General features: G+C 37.0%; 1 protein-coding gene across 1 annotated transcript in view; it reads left to right on the forward strand.

Annotated features, from left to right (window-relative positions):
- The window catches only part of LOC114660806 (synaptopodin-2), a 77,030-nt gene extending 60,882 nt beyond the window's left edge, over nt 1–16,148 (forward strand). Inside the window, exons 2-3 of the mRNA XM_028813717.2 lie at nt 1,427–3,381; nt 8,124–16,148. Of these exons, the coding sequence (XP_028669550.1) occupies nt 1,427–3,381; nt 8,124–8,711 (2,543 nt within the window). The 3' untranslated portion in view covers nt 8,712–16,148. The remainder of the gene's footprint in view (nt 1–1,426; nt 3,382–8,123) is intronic.
- Nucleotides 16,149–17,554: the final 1,406 nt, after the last annotated feature.

Raw genomic sequence — 17,554 nt, forward strand, 5'->3', positions numbered from 1 at the left:
TGATTGGTTGACCACAAGCACTGGAGCCATTTTCAAATCTGTTAGTAGTTTGGACTTTGGAGAGTTTTCTGTGATGATTGAGTGCCACACTTGGTACCGCATCACTTTTCATAGTCACCTCCCTAGTGTGCCTTGCCATGCACTGCATCAAAGCAATAATGTCAGTAATCTGCCCTGTGAAGTCACGATTGCTTTGAAGCAGTAAAGTGGGTGGGGGGAGGTCTTGATCGTACCACCTTTCACACCACATCACTTTCCATAGCCGTGCCATATACTGCATTAAAGCAATTAGTGGATTTGTGGTCCCCCATAAACTTTTGAATGTGTCTCACTTAACACTGCATCACTGTTCTTCGAATGTCGTATATTTTGCATAAATGTTACAGTACCTGTTGTGTGGTGGGAACACAACTTGAAGACGGCACACAAAGTGCCCCAGGGCCTACATCATATAGGAACTCATTAGTTCCTGAAAACAAAGTTCCAACAGTGGGAAAGTGCTTATAGACATTAAGCGCTTATAGACATCGCTTGTTTCAAGGAGTTTAGGATATGCTGTGGAAACACACCCAAACCATAACACAAGCCTGTATTGTTGACCATCTAGTACAATATGAGCTATACCTTACCCAATCCATCCATCAGCATGAAAGAACAGGAGTTGGGATGCACACTACAAAGTGATGTTTATTCAGTCCTCTAGTGTTCAGTATTTCTATTATTTACTATTATTTACTATATTGCAATCACACCTTCTTATTTCTTGGCATCATTCAGTACAAGCCTGTTTAGGTCCCATTGCTGGGCTCAACCTGCATATTTCTCCACAAAAGGTGTTGCAGTGTTTTTCATCAGTGGCTGGTGGCTCATTATCAATGGAAACATGACACTGTGTCTTTCATGGAAAAATCAGCAGGACTGTCATTTCTAACACATTCCATCCTGCTGCATCTGATATCTTTACTATGTTGCATTCAAAACCACATACACCTCTAGACTATCCTGTTCTCCCTCTGAATTGCACTTTCCTGGGATCTGTTGGTAGTTACCTGCCTGTCTGCTTCAAACAACATGTCAACATTTATGACAATTAGTCAGTTCCGTGAAAAAGTAACTCCTTTAACGTTTGAATAACCAAAATGTTGATGACATTTTGAAGGAGAGTCATCTGATTGCATGAAAAAAAAACACATCGGGGAAAAGGTTTGGTCACATAACAAAGATGCAGCTATGCTTTGAGCAATTAGTAACCCATCACATAAAGTCAATTTCATCCTGATCTTTGTATAGAGGTGTGCTGCTATTTCCTGGGAGTTTACATTATTCTAACTCCAAGTTTGTCATGATTCTGTGTTTTTTTCATTCACTTACATTTAAGAACACTGCTATAGTACTAATGAATGTGCTTTATTTTGATTTTTTTCAGACCTTGCACGGAGTGCCAGCCTTTCAGAAAAAGAATTGAGAGAAGCCAAGGATAGGAGTCAGATAATAGCTGCCCAATTAACAACACCACCCAACAACAATTCAAGGGGTGTGCAGCTGTTTAACAGACGTAAAAAGAGAGTAGATGCCTTCACCTTGGTCAGCTTTGGGAAAGGAGGAGAGCAAGACATTCAGAGGAATGTGGACAAGGATCCTCAACACAAGCACACTGACATAGGGGAAAGTAAATTCTTTAAGGAGCTAAGCAGCAGCTACAAACCAAAGGTACTCAGTCATCCTATGCAAAACTGGTCAGCATATTCAGGAAGTGGTCAATTTACAGCAAAGACTATGGAAGAGCCTAGTGACAGAGTCTGTAAAGAGAACTGTGTGCACAATGCTTCAGAAATGCATGAGGGCCAAGCTGGAGAGGATGTAATGAATGACTTGACTCCCAAGCTTTGCACGTTGGTATTGGATCAGGAATTTCATGCAGAACCTGTGCATGACCCTGGAAGCAATGAGGGACTAGAGAAGCCTGCTCTTGAAGCTGAAGAGTGTAGGACAAGCTTTGATGCACCACACGTGACTGAGAGAGCTGAGAATGGAATTCTAAAGTCTGAGTGCAATGAAGGCATAGCCATATTTCAGTGTAAGCAGCAATTGGGAATTGCCAATCGAACAGCAAAGCCCTTTGGTACCTTTTCTTTGGCTGGGACCTATGAAAATCAAAGGCCTATTGAGAGTATTGCTCCTCCTCCTTTGACTTTTGCTCCTTCTCCTCAACCGGCACCAACTTTCATAACATCTCCCCCACCCCAATCCATTTCAGTAACAGAAACAGCACTGAAATTTCCTTCAGCATCACTCGTGGGAAAGGATGATCCTAATAACTTCAGGCCTCAGTTTAATAGTGTACCAATAAAACAACAAATAACAGTGAAGAGTGGCATTCTTGAGGAAGGACTGACACGTAGGGCAGCCAGAAAGTCCATGTTTACTTTTCAAGAAAAGCCAAAGGTGGCTCCCAACCCAGAACTCCTATCCCTGGTGCAAGGAGTTGATGACAAGAAGAAGCAAAGACGCACAGTAGACCAGGGACACGATGAAGAAAACCTAGTCCTAGGTGCAGAAGCTTCCAACTTCTTAAAGGCAGAAGATTCTGATGAAGTTAAAGTGCCAGATTGGTCTTCCTGTTTAAAGAGCTCTGGAGGGAGAGTCTTACCTCAACCCAAACCAGCTCAAGGGCTCACAAATGTGGGAGGAAAAGGGGCAGAGCTGTTTGCTAAGCGGCAATCCAGAATGGAAAAATACACAATAGAAAAGCCACCTGAGGCCTCTCAAAGGTGCTCATCACCTACTGCTTCCTTGCCTTCATCCTGGAAGTACCCTTCTAATATGCAGGGGCGGGTGAAAGCCATGGCATATTCTGCCAGTGCTGCTTTTAACTTTCCCAGGCCTACCAATAACCCAACAGCCACTTCATCAGTCAGTGAAGACCATACTACTGTGGAAAATGGCTGCTCTAAAAGAGAGATGGAAATAGCAAAGCACCAACCCTATAAGCTTAATTCTTCTCTCTTTATTCTTTCTCCCACAAAAGACCCTGTTAGGTCTCTTCCTAAAGCTGCACCACCACCCAAACCAATTTTCCATGACAAAGCTTACACTAGACAAAGCTCTTTGCCAGTTTCACCATCTGTTCCCTTGTCTCCACAGTTTAACAGTCCTTCCCCTTTTAAGTCCAACACATATCTTTCAAAGCCAGCACCATCATGCCCTGTTAATGGTCAAGCCATGAGAATGACACCAGAGCATAGAACATCTTATGAGATAACAGAGTCACTGGTTTCTCCAGTTCAGGCCTTCTCTTCTGAAAGAGTTTCTTCACCACGTTCCTCCATCCAAGCTCCAAGGCCAACTTTCTCTGCCAAGAAGGCAGGGATTGAACCACAGGTGTGGAAGCCTACTTTTTTTTTTTAGCTAAATGAAACAGGCAAACTAATGTATTGAGTAGAAAATAGCGAACCATAGGTTCCTCAAACTGCTGTGGTTTAATTATTGATGTGCAGTTGGTCTGGACAATATTTGTTCATGAAGCATGTTCAGGTTCATGTACATTTGGGGGTTTTTTTTGTGATCATGTTTGGTAAATGTCTTTGATACCATACCTCACATTTGTGAAGAATAGGTGGCTTTTTATTTTGGAATAAAAGGTTGCCACTAATTATTCAGAAATGTGAGTCAGGTAGTCTTTATTTAAATTTATCATCACATAGGAGAAATATTTACACATTTGGAGATTTATTGTTTTTAATGTTCAGTAATTCAAGATTTCTGAAAACATTTATTCTTAAAATGAACCACATCACAACAGTAATTTAAAAAGTAGCCAAATTTGTTGTCAGTGTATTTTAAACATGATTTTGATTCTTAGCATTTTTGAGACAGTTTCAAACTCTTCGATTACTAGAAAGTGTCATATTTATATCTGGCTGGCAAAATATGATCCGAACTGCATTTGATATAGGATTTTAAAATATATAATGCTGATTGCACATTAGAATGCAGTCTATTGTCAATGTGGTGCCAATTTAAAGCATTTTCTACCCATTCATAACACATCTGGTGTCACTCCATATTGCATGTAAATAGTCCCATAGGGAGGTAAAAGTATTCAGAGTGAGCTTCTTTGCTGAGACATCTGCCCACTCCAAATGAAATAAGAAATTGAAATGGAGAGGATTTAATGGCAAAAAACTGACAACCATCTGCCTTTTCAGCCAAATACACGCCTGCTTCTGTGCTATGACAGCACACTGACCTGCAGTGGAGTGAATATATTGGTCAAGAATCTGTAACTGTTTATTGTTTATTATTGTTACTTTTTTTACTTTCAGTTATTGATTTCTCTTTTTCCCGAAACACATCATATTTCCAACTTTAATCCTTTCTTTTGTTCTTTGTCTGTTTTCTTTAATGTCTTTAGGGCCTCTGTTTCATTAAAAGTTCATTTCATTTTCCTGCATTGCCCTTCTTTTCTGTCTCCTTTATTCTTTAACATTCTACATATCAGTCATATCAGTCTAAAAGTCTCTGACAGAACACTTTCTAAAATTGGTAAACATTCTAATCATAAGAAAGGAAAGGAAAAGAAAATGCTGCATAACTGAAGTGCTTAACTTTTGGAAAGAGGAGGAGCATGAAACAGCACTTGTGAAAAGAAAAAACATCCACACACTAACACAAAACTCACTGTCACATTAATTGACAGCACCTAACATGAAATATTCCTAATTACATTAGACTCATGTCGTTGCAGCAAAAGTTTGGTGCCCCATTTAGAGCTGATTCCTGCCGGTGTATACTATGGCTTTCATGTCCTTGAATTGGATTAAAACAGTTTGATTATACATTATGATATCTAGTAATGTGCCAGTTAATTTATCACCTTATGTCACAGCATTATCAAATGATTACATGTGATGTAATTTCAACCACGGGTAATCTTCACAATAACTGAAAGGGAAAATAAGGATGACTATTAGTCAGGTAGCAATGTATAGTCACACATTTCTTATTAAGTAAATTCAGCACTAATAAAGTTGAATTCACAACAATGGTTGTTCATTCACGATGCTTGTACCTAGCAGTTACACAAAGTCCATTGTAACAGAAATGAAATCTTTTCATTGGAGTTCTTTCCATGAACATCTTGAGTATGGTACCCCATAATACCTTGACTAGAAATTCTGTGTCATATTCATGCATGCCTCAGACCCAGAAAAAGGTCACTTGTCTCCAGGATGACATCAAGAGACAGTCAAGCTCTCTGTAGGTCCTGTTACAGTGTATTGTAACAGTTATTCTGTAGATTCAGAGTGTTAAGGGCCACCTTTCTTTTTTTACTCCAATTTGTTTATTTCTTTCTTACATAACACTTTTGTTCTGTATTATATAAAGTAACTGCTTCATATAATACAAGTTCTGTTAGTAAAAAAGTAATCAGTCCTATATAAGAATTCATTCAATCCTCCATTTTAAGAGTATTTGGGCACCTCAGTCATTTCCCAAACTGAAATCTTCATCTTGCCAGATGTTACCAGCATGCACTGGGTCTCCACATTACTCTACTAAGAGGATTTGAAAATGGATGGATGCATATTATGATGGCCAGCAAAACCCAAAAAATATCTATGTAATATAAACACAAATGCTTGTTTATCCACTCAATTCAAAGCAACAGAAGGTAGAGAATATTTAACGTGTATGCTTCAAGTAGCAAGATATACCTTAATTTTATAAGTTATCTATGTAGTTTATATTTTTATCTTTTACATATCCATAACACTTACATTTTGTTTCAGTTTGCGTTCAGTTTAAGTAACAGTGGTGTATCTCCATTAATTAGTTTAATCTTTTGGTATCGATAGGTTAATTTAAAGTGCTTACTAATCTTTATTTGTCACATGGAAGGCCATCCACATCACTGGGGCTCCTAAATCCTGGAAGCATTAGCAGTAGTCTCAACCAACCCTTAAGAAGCTTTATATAACTTTTATTCATATCTCTAAATAAATAACTTAATTGCCACAGTTTTCACTCCAAATTATCAAGCTGAAAATTGAACAATGCACTTGTGTTACCCACAGTGCAAAGTCATCTCTAGCATTATGAAATTGGCAATGAATGAACCAAAACCACCACCTTAAGTGTTTATTACCCTAACAGACACATAATGTAATCATGCTTATTTTTTTATTCCTTAAGAATTTACCCCAGTTTAGAAGACCACTTAGAGCTTAATTTAAAGAACAGAAATATGGCTGTGACCTAAAATGAATGTGTTAACTTTATTGAGAAGCACAGTAAGATGTCCGTGTTTTGCATGTGGTATGCCTAGATGGTCTGATGCAGAAAGGCTTACAGCCTCTGCTTAGGTCTAAAGTTTTCGGCACCAACATATGGTGGGTAGAGGTACATTGGTCTCCCCCCTTAACCATAACAGCTTTTAATGTGTTTCTGTTTCACTCTTACAAATGGGTTGGTAAGATCATGCCAGTTTATCCCAGAAGGTTAATGCAGCCAGAGATAGTTCAATACACTGTAACTCTTTAAATCTAAAGACAGTCAGTTAAAGCAGCAAGTTGTAGTGAATGATGCCATAGCAAAAAAGGTAACCAGCATAGTTTTGGTGGAACACAGATTTGATGGCAAGGATACACTGAATCTGCCAGAGGTAGGATTTTAAAAACTGAGTTGCTGATTTCCACACCTGTAGTGCTTGGTAGAGATCATGCTGTGTGTTTTTTACCTTGTGCCGAAACAATGAACTAAAGTAAGTGGATGTCCAAGGCCATATTTTAAGTAAAATTCTGGAAGACACAAATCAGCAAATCTTAAGAATAAAAGAATTGTAACATTAGACCATTCGGTCCATTAAGTTTGTTAGGTTTGCTACTATTTCCCAATGTCTTCCTCAGATACATTTTAAAAAGATTTCTACATCATCTACATGATTCAGATGTTTGTTACAGATTCAAATGACTCTTTCTGTGGAGAACCACTCCCTGGCTCTAGACTTAAATGTACCTCCCCTTACTTTCCATCTATATCCTTGAATATTCTCTATTTACCTGAAAGCATTGTCCTAAATCAGTTTGATTGAGGCCTTAGTACCAGACTAGGTCCCTATATAGTCTTCTATTCTCAAGACTGAAACAGGTTAATTCCAGAAAATGTCTAGCTAAGTGTTCAGTTTTAATAATGATGTCTTGTGAAGATGGCCATCTGAAGGCATGGGGGTCTGTCCATTGTGAATTAGCTATTTTCTTTACTATACAATTTATTTTCAAAATCAGACCCTGAAAAACACAGGAAACTAATGGAGAACGAGATAGTAATAGGTCAAGAATAGATGTGATAGTCACACAAGTATAAAAGGCTTCTGTCTGACCAGTGCATCTAGCAGCATTAGAACATAGAGAGTAATGTGTTTCTTTTAGCCTGATATGTCTTACTAGCATTTATAATCACATCTGTTCACTGTTTGGATGTGGACATTAAGCATCTGTTAGGACATTGTTAGGACGTGAACTTTAAAATGTTTGATCCCAATATGCTGTGTATATTTACATTTATTTACATTCAGCTTCAACTATGGAATATCTGCCCAAGCATGAAGTGTGTCTAGATCCATCTGTAACAATTTTGCAGACTCTAGGTTATTTTCAATCCACCTTATTGAGTGGCACTCACACTATGGCAAATGAGTGCTGTTACCAACAACAATATGGCCACTGCTATGAATAAACATGCAAAATGAAAATAAATACTAAATAATACTAAAGATAAAAATTAACATGTCCAGAGTAAAATTAAATGCTGCATGATCCAAATCCCTTAACTCACAATAGTAAAACACTGCAAAACTAATTAGGTGCTACACTTTGAAAGCAATCACCTAATAATATGTTGTATGTAGAAAGAGAAAGATTCAGGTTTTTAATTGATTTGAAGGTGATGTGCCAGTGATTATTTTGCAGTTCTGTTTAGTATCTATTAGCAGTCTCTGCCAAGCTTTTATGTATTTATTATATACAGTATACATTAATCATGGGCTGAGGGAATTTTGTAAAATGATGGCTATTGATACAGGTAAACCCACCTGAAAATTACTTTTTTGTTTCTCTCTATAGCCTGTCTATAATGCCTGGATGCCACTTCAGTCGAGACGCTTCAGCCACCCAGACAATAGCACCAATGTCACCAAGATGTCCCCTGGAGGTGAAGTTTCAGTTGCCAGTCCACAGTCTCCTTACTCCTCAACATGCTCCTCTCCTCTGCTTTCACCATGCGATGAGCAAAACCAGTCTCCTTTGGGGTCTGACGCTAAGACAAATAGACGTCTGTTGGCTAAAAATATTATTAATGCTGCCAGGAGAAAGTATACATCCCCACTAGGCCTAGGACAAGGAAATTCCATCTCTCCTATAAGTGGTGCTATTCAGTCACCAGTTCACCATCCTACCAGCCCTTTGTCCTTCCACAGCAGTCCTGTGTTGCGCAGTCCACCAGAAACACCCAGCAGATTACTGAGGTCACCAGTGCGATTGTACACTGCAAGGTCGCTGACAGATTCAGATGCATCTGTGGACTCTGAAGACTCTGGTATGAGATCTCCAGCCTCTGGCATGAAATCCTGTATTCGAAGTTACAACACATGCCCTAGAGGCTGGAATGGCAGCCTCAGAATAAAACAGGATAATATCTCAGCAGAACTGTAGACTGTGCTACAGCTCTTCCTAAAACATTTTCCTTATCTTTTTCTTTGGGAAGTTTGCAAGCATTTTGAATGCCTAGTTTAATCCAAATACAATCAATTGTGGGACACAATCAATGGAATTACATTCCTAACATGAAATTGATTTTTCATGGCACCCAAGAAGAAAGTATTTCAGCGGACCAAAAAAGAAGAAGGTTGTTTCAAAAGATGTTGCGTATTTTGCTGTGAAATTAACAAAGAAATATCTTCATGTACGCTATGAGCTGAGAAATGTCTCATTTTTACCAAAGCTTACTCCAACAAAAAACCATTCTGGAAATGGTTTGCTTCTTGCTGTGTTGACGTGCAACACTGATATTTACATTGTAGATGATACTTTGATTCTTTGTTGTTGTGTAGAAAGATTTCACAATACTCTGCACAATTAATATTATTCAGTGATTCTGAACTTGTCTTTAGATTGCAAGTGATGGAACAATTAGAAATAACAACGTTCTGGAAGTTTGCTTTTATTCACAAACATATTAAAGGACAGGTTTTACCTGAAAAGGACTTTAGAAAAGCACTTGTATCAGAAATGCTCTTGAATATTCCCGTGTAGCTTTTCACTAAACACTGCTAAGGTTTATATGTAAACCCTTTATTATAACATTCCACTGTATACAAAAGCAATACGTGGAAGCTGTTGGTCTACAGCTCTGCCAGGTCTCTTTTGACTAGTTTAGCTTTTTGAATGGTCACATGTGCTGGGAACACTTCAGTTTAGCGTTCACTTATTTTCAGTAATTAACAGTCTATAAAGCATTGTATTAAGTATGCCAGAAATGACTTATGTTAGAGGGCATCACGCTATTTTTGGGAATCAGTGGATGCATTGCAAAAAGCAGCCCCAGTCTCCCTAACCCATGTTGGACTGGTATCTCAAAAACGATACACTCCACACTCACCCACATCAGGACAATTCATGGTCACAAATTATACTGCTTTTGACAGTAATTGTAAGGTTTGACTGTGCTGTTGAATACTTAAATATAAAATTTTGTATTAGAAATAGAGATTGGGACTTAAATATATACTATAACTTACTTGAACGTCTATATACTATGTATTACTGACATAAATTCTAACTTTTTAATCCAGAATAGTGTCATTAGTCTCATCATGTCCACCTTTGGTCCATATTGCTCACCCAGTTTATTTTATCCCATGCCAGTCAACAGCATACAGTGGATGGCTATGGCGACATTTAAATCCAAAGCATTCAGGAATCATAATTATACCTTATACTGCATAACTGAAAATTACATAATGCTTTATCTCCACCAGCTTTCTAATACACAAAATATGCACCATTTATAATATAGTTAAGAAATGTCTACAGTAAGATAATGGCTAATAACTAATTACATTCACATTCATATTTTACAAGGGAAAATGGCCACCATAAACTAGTGATATGTTGTAGCTTATCCTACTGTTTATCCCATTCATTTACTGCACTGAACTTAGCAAAACATTCTTATGTCAAAATGCAATTTATAAATAGTACAACATTTGACAAATGATGAGATTCATTTTAGTTATCACTGTCATTAAGGTGATTAGTACCATGTTTATAGGCTGTTAAAAACCGATTATGATGGAACACTAAGCTCAAGATTTAGCCATGTACCTAAGCACAGTGCAATAACCTATATTCATATTTTTGTATGTATTGTGCATGTGAGTTTATTTTGACTCGATGCCTAAAACTTGCTGGAAGTAGGTGATAAAAGGTTATTTTTCTGGCATCTTGTTCACTCCACTATTTACTTTTAGTATATATAATATGGTGTACATGGAAAAAAAGAATTATGTCCTTTGTGAGGATTTGAGGTGGGTTGTCTGGACACTTGCTTCTCATGTTTGATGTAAGAAGATTTTTGTTGGAACATTTGAATCTCCAAAATATTACGGAGACAAATTGTCGTTTTATCAGGTGCAAGACCAAGATGTCATTGTCTTCTTTAATTTACACTCTTAAGTATTAGCGTTAGGTCTGGAAGGAAACACAACTCAACAGTCATCTGCAACCAGCCTTCTTCAATACTGAATAGTACTAGGGTGTTGTACCGTGTTAGCCATTATGGATGAAATGAGAAATCAAGCAAAATGACACCTTTTATTGGCTAACTCAAAAGATTACAATATGCAGTCTTTTGAGGTAACTTACATCTTGCCTGAAGAAGGGGCCTGAGATGCCTCGAAAGTTTGCATATTGTAATCTTTTTAGTTAGCCAATAAAAGGTGTCATTTTGCTTGATTTCTCTTTTAATACTCCGTATAGAGGCAGAATTTTAAATTATAGCAAATAATGTGAAAGAAAATAAAATAATAAATGTGGCAACATACTGTGTAACCTTACAAGGAGAAAGTTGTTCAGGCCATATCAATATCATATATGATACTATTACTTTCAAATAGTTACTCTTTAATATCTACTGCACACATCAAGTTACAAAGCAAGCTTTTCACATATATGCGTAAATCAAGGATTTTTGCATTTTAATTGTATATTTACTTTTACTAGGCACAGTGAAGCTTTTCATTTTTAACCACATCAGGTATCATGTAACATAACATAACAGAGCATAATGAAATTCTCGGACTTGCTTAATCCACACCATGGGGCATGTCTTACTAGGAACATGCAGTAAGGAACCTAAACCCGTGCTTTACTTGGCAGAAGCAGGTACAAGAGTGGAACCAAAGGCGGATGGGAAATTAGTTAGGTAGCAAATGTCAACTCCAGTTCATATCTTTGTACTGAGGAGAGGAAGACCATAAGAACATGGTGGGAACATACTAACTTGTCAAGCCAGGACTAATGATGTTCTAGTGTTTAGATGAAACAAACCAGAGGAGTTTCATTATGAAGGAAAAACAAATAATGAAAGTCATTAGTATGATTAATATAACATTGAGGAAACTGCATCCCAAAATAACACTTTCCACTGTTAATTGTTTTAATTTATTACAAGGGCCGTATTTTATGAGGTTTGTCCTTTTCTATTCAATTTGAATGATCATATTTAGTTTGAGGAGGGTTTTTATTGATAATGGGAAGCTTTTAAATAATCTCTTGATGTCTGGATTTTTTAGTTTCAGTTCTCTTTCTGAGTTCAAAATTAGTTTGCAAATTCAAATGCTGCCATAGTAAGTACCGCATTCAGTGTTTAAATAGCACCTTTTATAATGAGAGCAGTCTCAGAGCATATCAGTTATTAATGTTAAACATCAATATGAATCATATGGTAGACATTCATGTAGGCAGAACTCTAACATGGGCATTAGGATGCATGACAAATAAGAGTGTCACAGTTCAAAATGGTCACTGTCAGCTTTACAGTGCTATATGGACGTGTCACAGCCTTGTTCTAGATTTAAAAGCCCTTTGCTTAAAGTCATGGGGTGAGAGTTTTTGTGAGTGAATTACTTGGAGATGCATTTCAGTTTCAAGTCCTGACACCACAGCATCTGAGACTGAAATTAAACAAGTAGCACACAGATCTGCATCTGTTCTTTTTATATGGGCAGCATTTTGGGAACAAGTAAAGAGTAGTCCTGCCAGGGGTCCCAATAATGAACATAGTAGTATGTCGATGACATTAACGTTCGTTTTTACATTCCTCATCATATTTTATGTCCATTCTTTTCTAAAATGCTTTCTTCTTTGCCTTATAAAGGGTGGACTTAGAGGAACATAAATGATGGCCAAAATGAAAACATGCCATTCAGCCCAAACCAGGAGGCTTGTCACTGTCTCTTTACCTGCTGATTCTGATATAAGCTCAAACTCCCTAATGTGTAGCATATGTGCCATGTAGTTTGAGATTTATATCTACACAAAAAGTGCAATATAAAGGGCATTACCCTAACTGTTAGTTCTTTCTGAAAGTGTACTACTGGGAAATTCACCAAATTGGTCCTATAAGGTAAGATACTATAAAAATATGAGCAATTGAAGATCACCATCAAAGGTAAAATCTAATATAAAGTGCAATAGGTTGATAACTCTTTAGAAGTGAGATAAAATAAAGAGTAGCCAATGGATGGTTCTTTTTAAGAGTGTTCGCCACAAATGGGGCTCTATAAAATTTATTGGTGCTGAATGACAACATGGTCAGTATTTAAAAATAATTTCAGATAGGTCTTTGCAATATAACCAGTAAAGTTCTACATAAAATCAAATTAATTTAATATATAATTATTTGATACTCACCATATAAAATGAAATCTGAATGCAATTTATTGACATGTTGTTCATAATAGAACTTTCTATAGAAATAATATAATAATAACCAATAAATAATATATTAGAAGTAATTAAAAACCTGACAGATTGGCGGAACACGATTGGCGGAACACAATGCTGTCTTACAGTTCTGGAAACTTGGGTTGAATTCTCAGCACAGTCATTGTCTGTGTGAAATTTGCATGTTTCCCCCATTTTTGTGCAGATTATTCCCATTTACTTTTCCACAACTCAATAATACAAATAGCTGAGGGTTCTAAACTGGCCTGTTGTGTGTGTGTGTACTTGTCTGAGGTCAGCCAGGCAAAGTTGGAAACTAACTTGTGCAACTGTGTAACGGGAACATCATATATAGGAAATGGATGTACCTCTGATGCCTCTTTGGAGGCTGCATTTATAAAGCAGCAGCTGTCGTCAGTCTTCTTCCGTTTGCGGTTTTAATTTCTTTCATGTAACTTATTTACCAAGTAGAACTGTACATACATGGACAGGATAGATATAAATGTGTGGGATGAGAGTAAAAACAGAAATAAGGAATCTGCCTAAGCCTGATAGTCCATTGACCCATCCAGACAGACATTTCCCAGTTGTTTTGTTCTTCTGTTGTGCTCATTTAGGCTTCAGAGCAGCAGAGTAAACCACAATGATGGCAATAAAAAGCCAAAAGCACTCCAGAAAATTAGAGGAGTCTCTGTTCAGTTCATCTTTGCGTCGGGTTTGTGTTTGAACAGTCAGCACAAGCTATAGACTATGCAAGTCTGAGATGACATTCAGTCTTCTAGTATTTAACATTTTCTTAAGTCTATTTTTCAGTTTTTCATTCATATGTCACTTCATATATTAAACGCAAATTTTAAAGCACTTAGCTACAGTCAGTAATACACAAAATCACCAACAATATTTTTTTTGTTATGTCTCCCATGGTATTGTGGCAAAACCCATAAACCCCTAAACAACCTCGGTTTAAGATGGTGCCTTTTAAAGAAAACTAATTAGAAAGAGCAGCATTACAATCAGGCACGGCGATGGGCTGACACTGTGTCCAGGATGTTATTCAGTCGTGTACTACTGCTGCCTGGATAGACCATGGACCTGGTAACCCTGATTTGGACACAATGGGGGGGATTCATGAATACAAATATACAAATTTGTATACAGTACCTTTCATAATGTACATGGTTACAAAGCCTTTTGCCAAGTAGTTCAGTATATTTCAGTTAATTTTTCTATAGTATCCTTCACAGCAATGTGTTCTGAAATATTACAGTTAATCTTATAGTCATATTGATTCTATTATATATATATGTATATCCAATACAATAAACTGTAGACTGTTGGCTTAGCATTCAAATCTAAATGCAGAAGCATCAGTGAGCATCAATGGGCTTCTCATCTGCAAAGTTTATTCAGCATTCACAATGGAGAGCCATGACACCACAGTAAAAGTCTGAAATCATTTCTTCATTTGCCAGTGCAAATTCTTCTAGATGTTCCATCCCATTGGCATCCAATGAGGCAGAGTTTTACTTTTTTGTGGTATCTGCCTCATGTCTGTAAATTTTTGCTTTTCAGATTTATTTGATAATAATAATTAGGTTTCACTTCCTTGCCTACTGAACACTTCTCCATTAGTTACATTTGTTTTCCTTGTACACTTAGCTGCTGCTTCTCTTTCTAATTTTGCATTTCTTTGTTCAGGCGTATTTTGTCAAGCTTGACAAACTGTCCCTGCAGTGCTTTATCACACATCCTTATTCACATTTGACATCACTGATTACTTAAATATGTCTGGCGATTTGGTGGGAGTGCTAATTTGAAAGATCTTTTCCTTGAATTTCAGCAAAACCAGTTCTACTTGGAACCAAGCTTCCTTTAACCACAGCAGAGGAAGGACAGAAATCACCCTAACTATATAGATTTCTTAAATTTAAATGTTCCTTTATTAAGTTTTTGTGAGTTTGTCTGTTGCCGCAAATATACAGCATTTGTTATAGGATTCTCAACAGTAGTACTAATGTTTATGATGTGTCATCTTTTGGAATGAAAACTTCAGTGCATTTTATTATTGTATGCATTACATAATACATTCTAAAAGATGTCACATCGCACAAATGAATGTTAAATATGTCCAAAAAAGTGTAAATGCCAGACAGACTGAAATTTGTTTTTATTTCAAAGTGAGCAGGTACCAAGGAATGTACTTATTAGTTAGCAATTATACAAATGATAAAGGAAGCTTCTTTTCAAATAAAGCCTTTCGTGGTGTGCATTTTTCAATATCAGATGCAATTTGCAAAGCCTTTGTTAGATAGTAGTGTCTAAAAGCAATTTACCAAGCAACTGTTTTTAAATAACCTCAGTTTTACATAGTGCTTTTCATAATAAGTAGTGATTGTGGTGATTTCTGATATTAAATATAGCTCCTTTTATAGCAGACACCAGCATAAGGCAAATAACATTATAGGAATCAATGTTTTTTATATAACAGCTTTTATAGTGAGCAGTGTTTACAAAACAAATAGCAGTAACAGAGTCAACCTTATTTGTGTATTACTTTTCATATTAACACTGTCACAATACAGAATTCATTTTGTTTTTATAGCCCCTTTCAAAGTGGGCATTGTCACAGATAGATTGACAAAGTAAGGAGTTTTACAGTTGACTTTATATATACTGTAGTATTGTTCAATGACAGCAGTGTTAAAAAAACAGTTTCAGAGCAATTCACACTTCTGTTCAATGGCTTGATGATTAGGGAGAGAAGGTTCTGCACTGGAGGCTTTACTGCCTGTGGATCTGAGGTCCTTCAAGAAGCCCATTTGTCTCTTTGAACAGAAAGACTGAAGGTTGCCGTTCATTATTCAATTTGAGCATGACCTTCTGGAGCCGTAGTAAAAGGTTAATGCATAGAGCAGAATTTTCTTCCCAAAGTCTTCTGTCGCATTTGCTGTAAAACCAACTGAACTGAGAAGCCAATTCAAGTAGACTGAAGTCAAGCTGGGTATCCACAGGTATAAAGTGGTTCAGTCTTACCAGGGCAGGGCAAATTGTACAAGAAACTGTGTGTTTATAATTCCAAAGAACATTTGTTTGTATTGCCATTTCGGTAAAATAAATAAATAATTTTTAAAAAAAGAAAGAGAATGCTGGTGTCTGATTTAAGATCTCACACTTTTCATCCAGGGCTGTCCATTTCAGTGGTCCAAGTATAAAAAGAAATTGATAGGCTTGCAAATAAAATGAAAATATACATTGATGTCTAGCTCATAAGAATAATTCAACCAGTTCTCTTCGAAGTATAGCTAGCAAGAAAGAGAAGAAATTGGTTCATCAGAACTGTCACTATACAGTAGGCCGCCCATACTAAAATTACATTTGTTTATCTTTCCCCCTGCTCTTAACTGGCAACTCTCTGACTGTGGGAAATTTCTCTGTCTGTCAGTCTTGAATTGAAACTGGTCTAAATTCAAGGTTTTCATAGTTTTAAGCTTTTTTTCTGGCCCCTTTGATAAGATCTACCAAATTTTCCAAGATCCACCTGCCTTCTGGGACTACCTTGCTGTTACTGTTACATCATCCAGGCTCACATTAATGCCAGTTGGATTCCATGTATTGGTTTCTCCACAAGGAAGTTGAGCTTTAACATTGCTAAATCACCTTGGTTTCTCTTTAAATCTCAATGATCTTTCAGATCACACTTCATTTCCACTTTTTTGTATCGTGATGTCAATATAACTGTTGTTCAACAAGAAGGTGGTCAGTCTATTTACCAGGATTCCAAAGGAGGTTTTCCTGTTTATTTTTAGCAGTAGTTAGAAGCTGCATTATATTCCCTTGAATTCTCTGCCTTTGTGATGAAACAACCCACAGCAATAAGCCTGCTTTCAGATAAGTAATTCTTTGTACATGTCTCCTCCAGTAGCTTCCACAGCCACCTTCTCAGTCTCTAACGTTTCTTAAGAACCTTATGTGGAATTCCATTGGGCTCAGGAATAGATCTTACGCTGGCCTTCCTGATGAAGTTCTTGACTTCTCACCAGCCATGCTCTTCCTCTTCAAAGGGGAAGTTGGTGTATTAAATCTGATCAGCTTCTTTGCCCTTCCTCTGGTCACTATGAACCCGACAAAGGTAACCCTCCAACTCTTTATGTTTTTGGTTTTCCATTCTCTTTCTCTGCTATCCACAAGGGCTTTTTATAAATACTGAAAAATACTTTTATAAACAAGGTCAAGATGTGAAATCATAAATCAAAGAACGTAGCAGAGGAGGTGATAATCAAAATAATTTCATGTAACTTGTTAAAACAAGTTTTATAAGAAATTCTCCACTCAGCTAGCTCCCCTCTTATTGGCAACATTTACAGAAGCTAGAGACAACCAAATACTACCTCAAACATTTCGTCAAGCATTAATCACCGTCTTTCCTAAACAAAAAAAGGACTTGTCACAATGTGCATCATACAGACCAATTTCACTACTGAATAATGATGTTAAGATATTCTCAAAAATTCTAGCTAGAAGGATGGAGAAAGTGCTGCCCTCGGTAATAT

The sequence above is a fragment of the Erpetoichthys calabaricus genome, chromosome 11 (genome assembly GCF_900747795.2).
Source record: "Erpetoichthys calabaricus chromosome 11, fErpCal1.3, whole genome shotgun sequence".
NCBI lineage: Eukaryota > Metazoa > Chordata > Cladistia > Polypteriformes > Polypteridae > Erpetoichthys > Erpetoichthys calabaricus.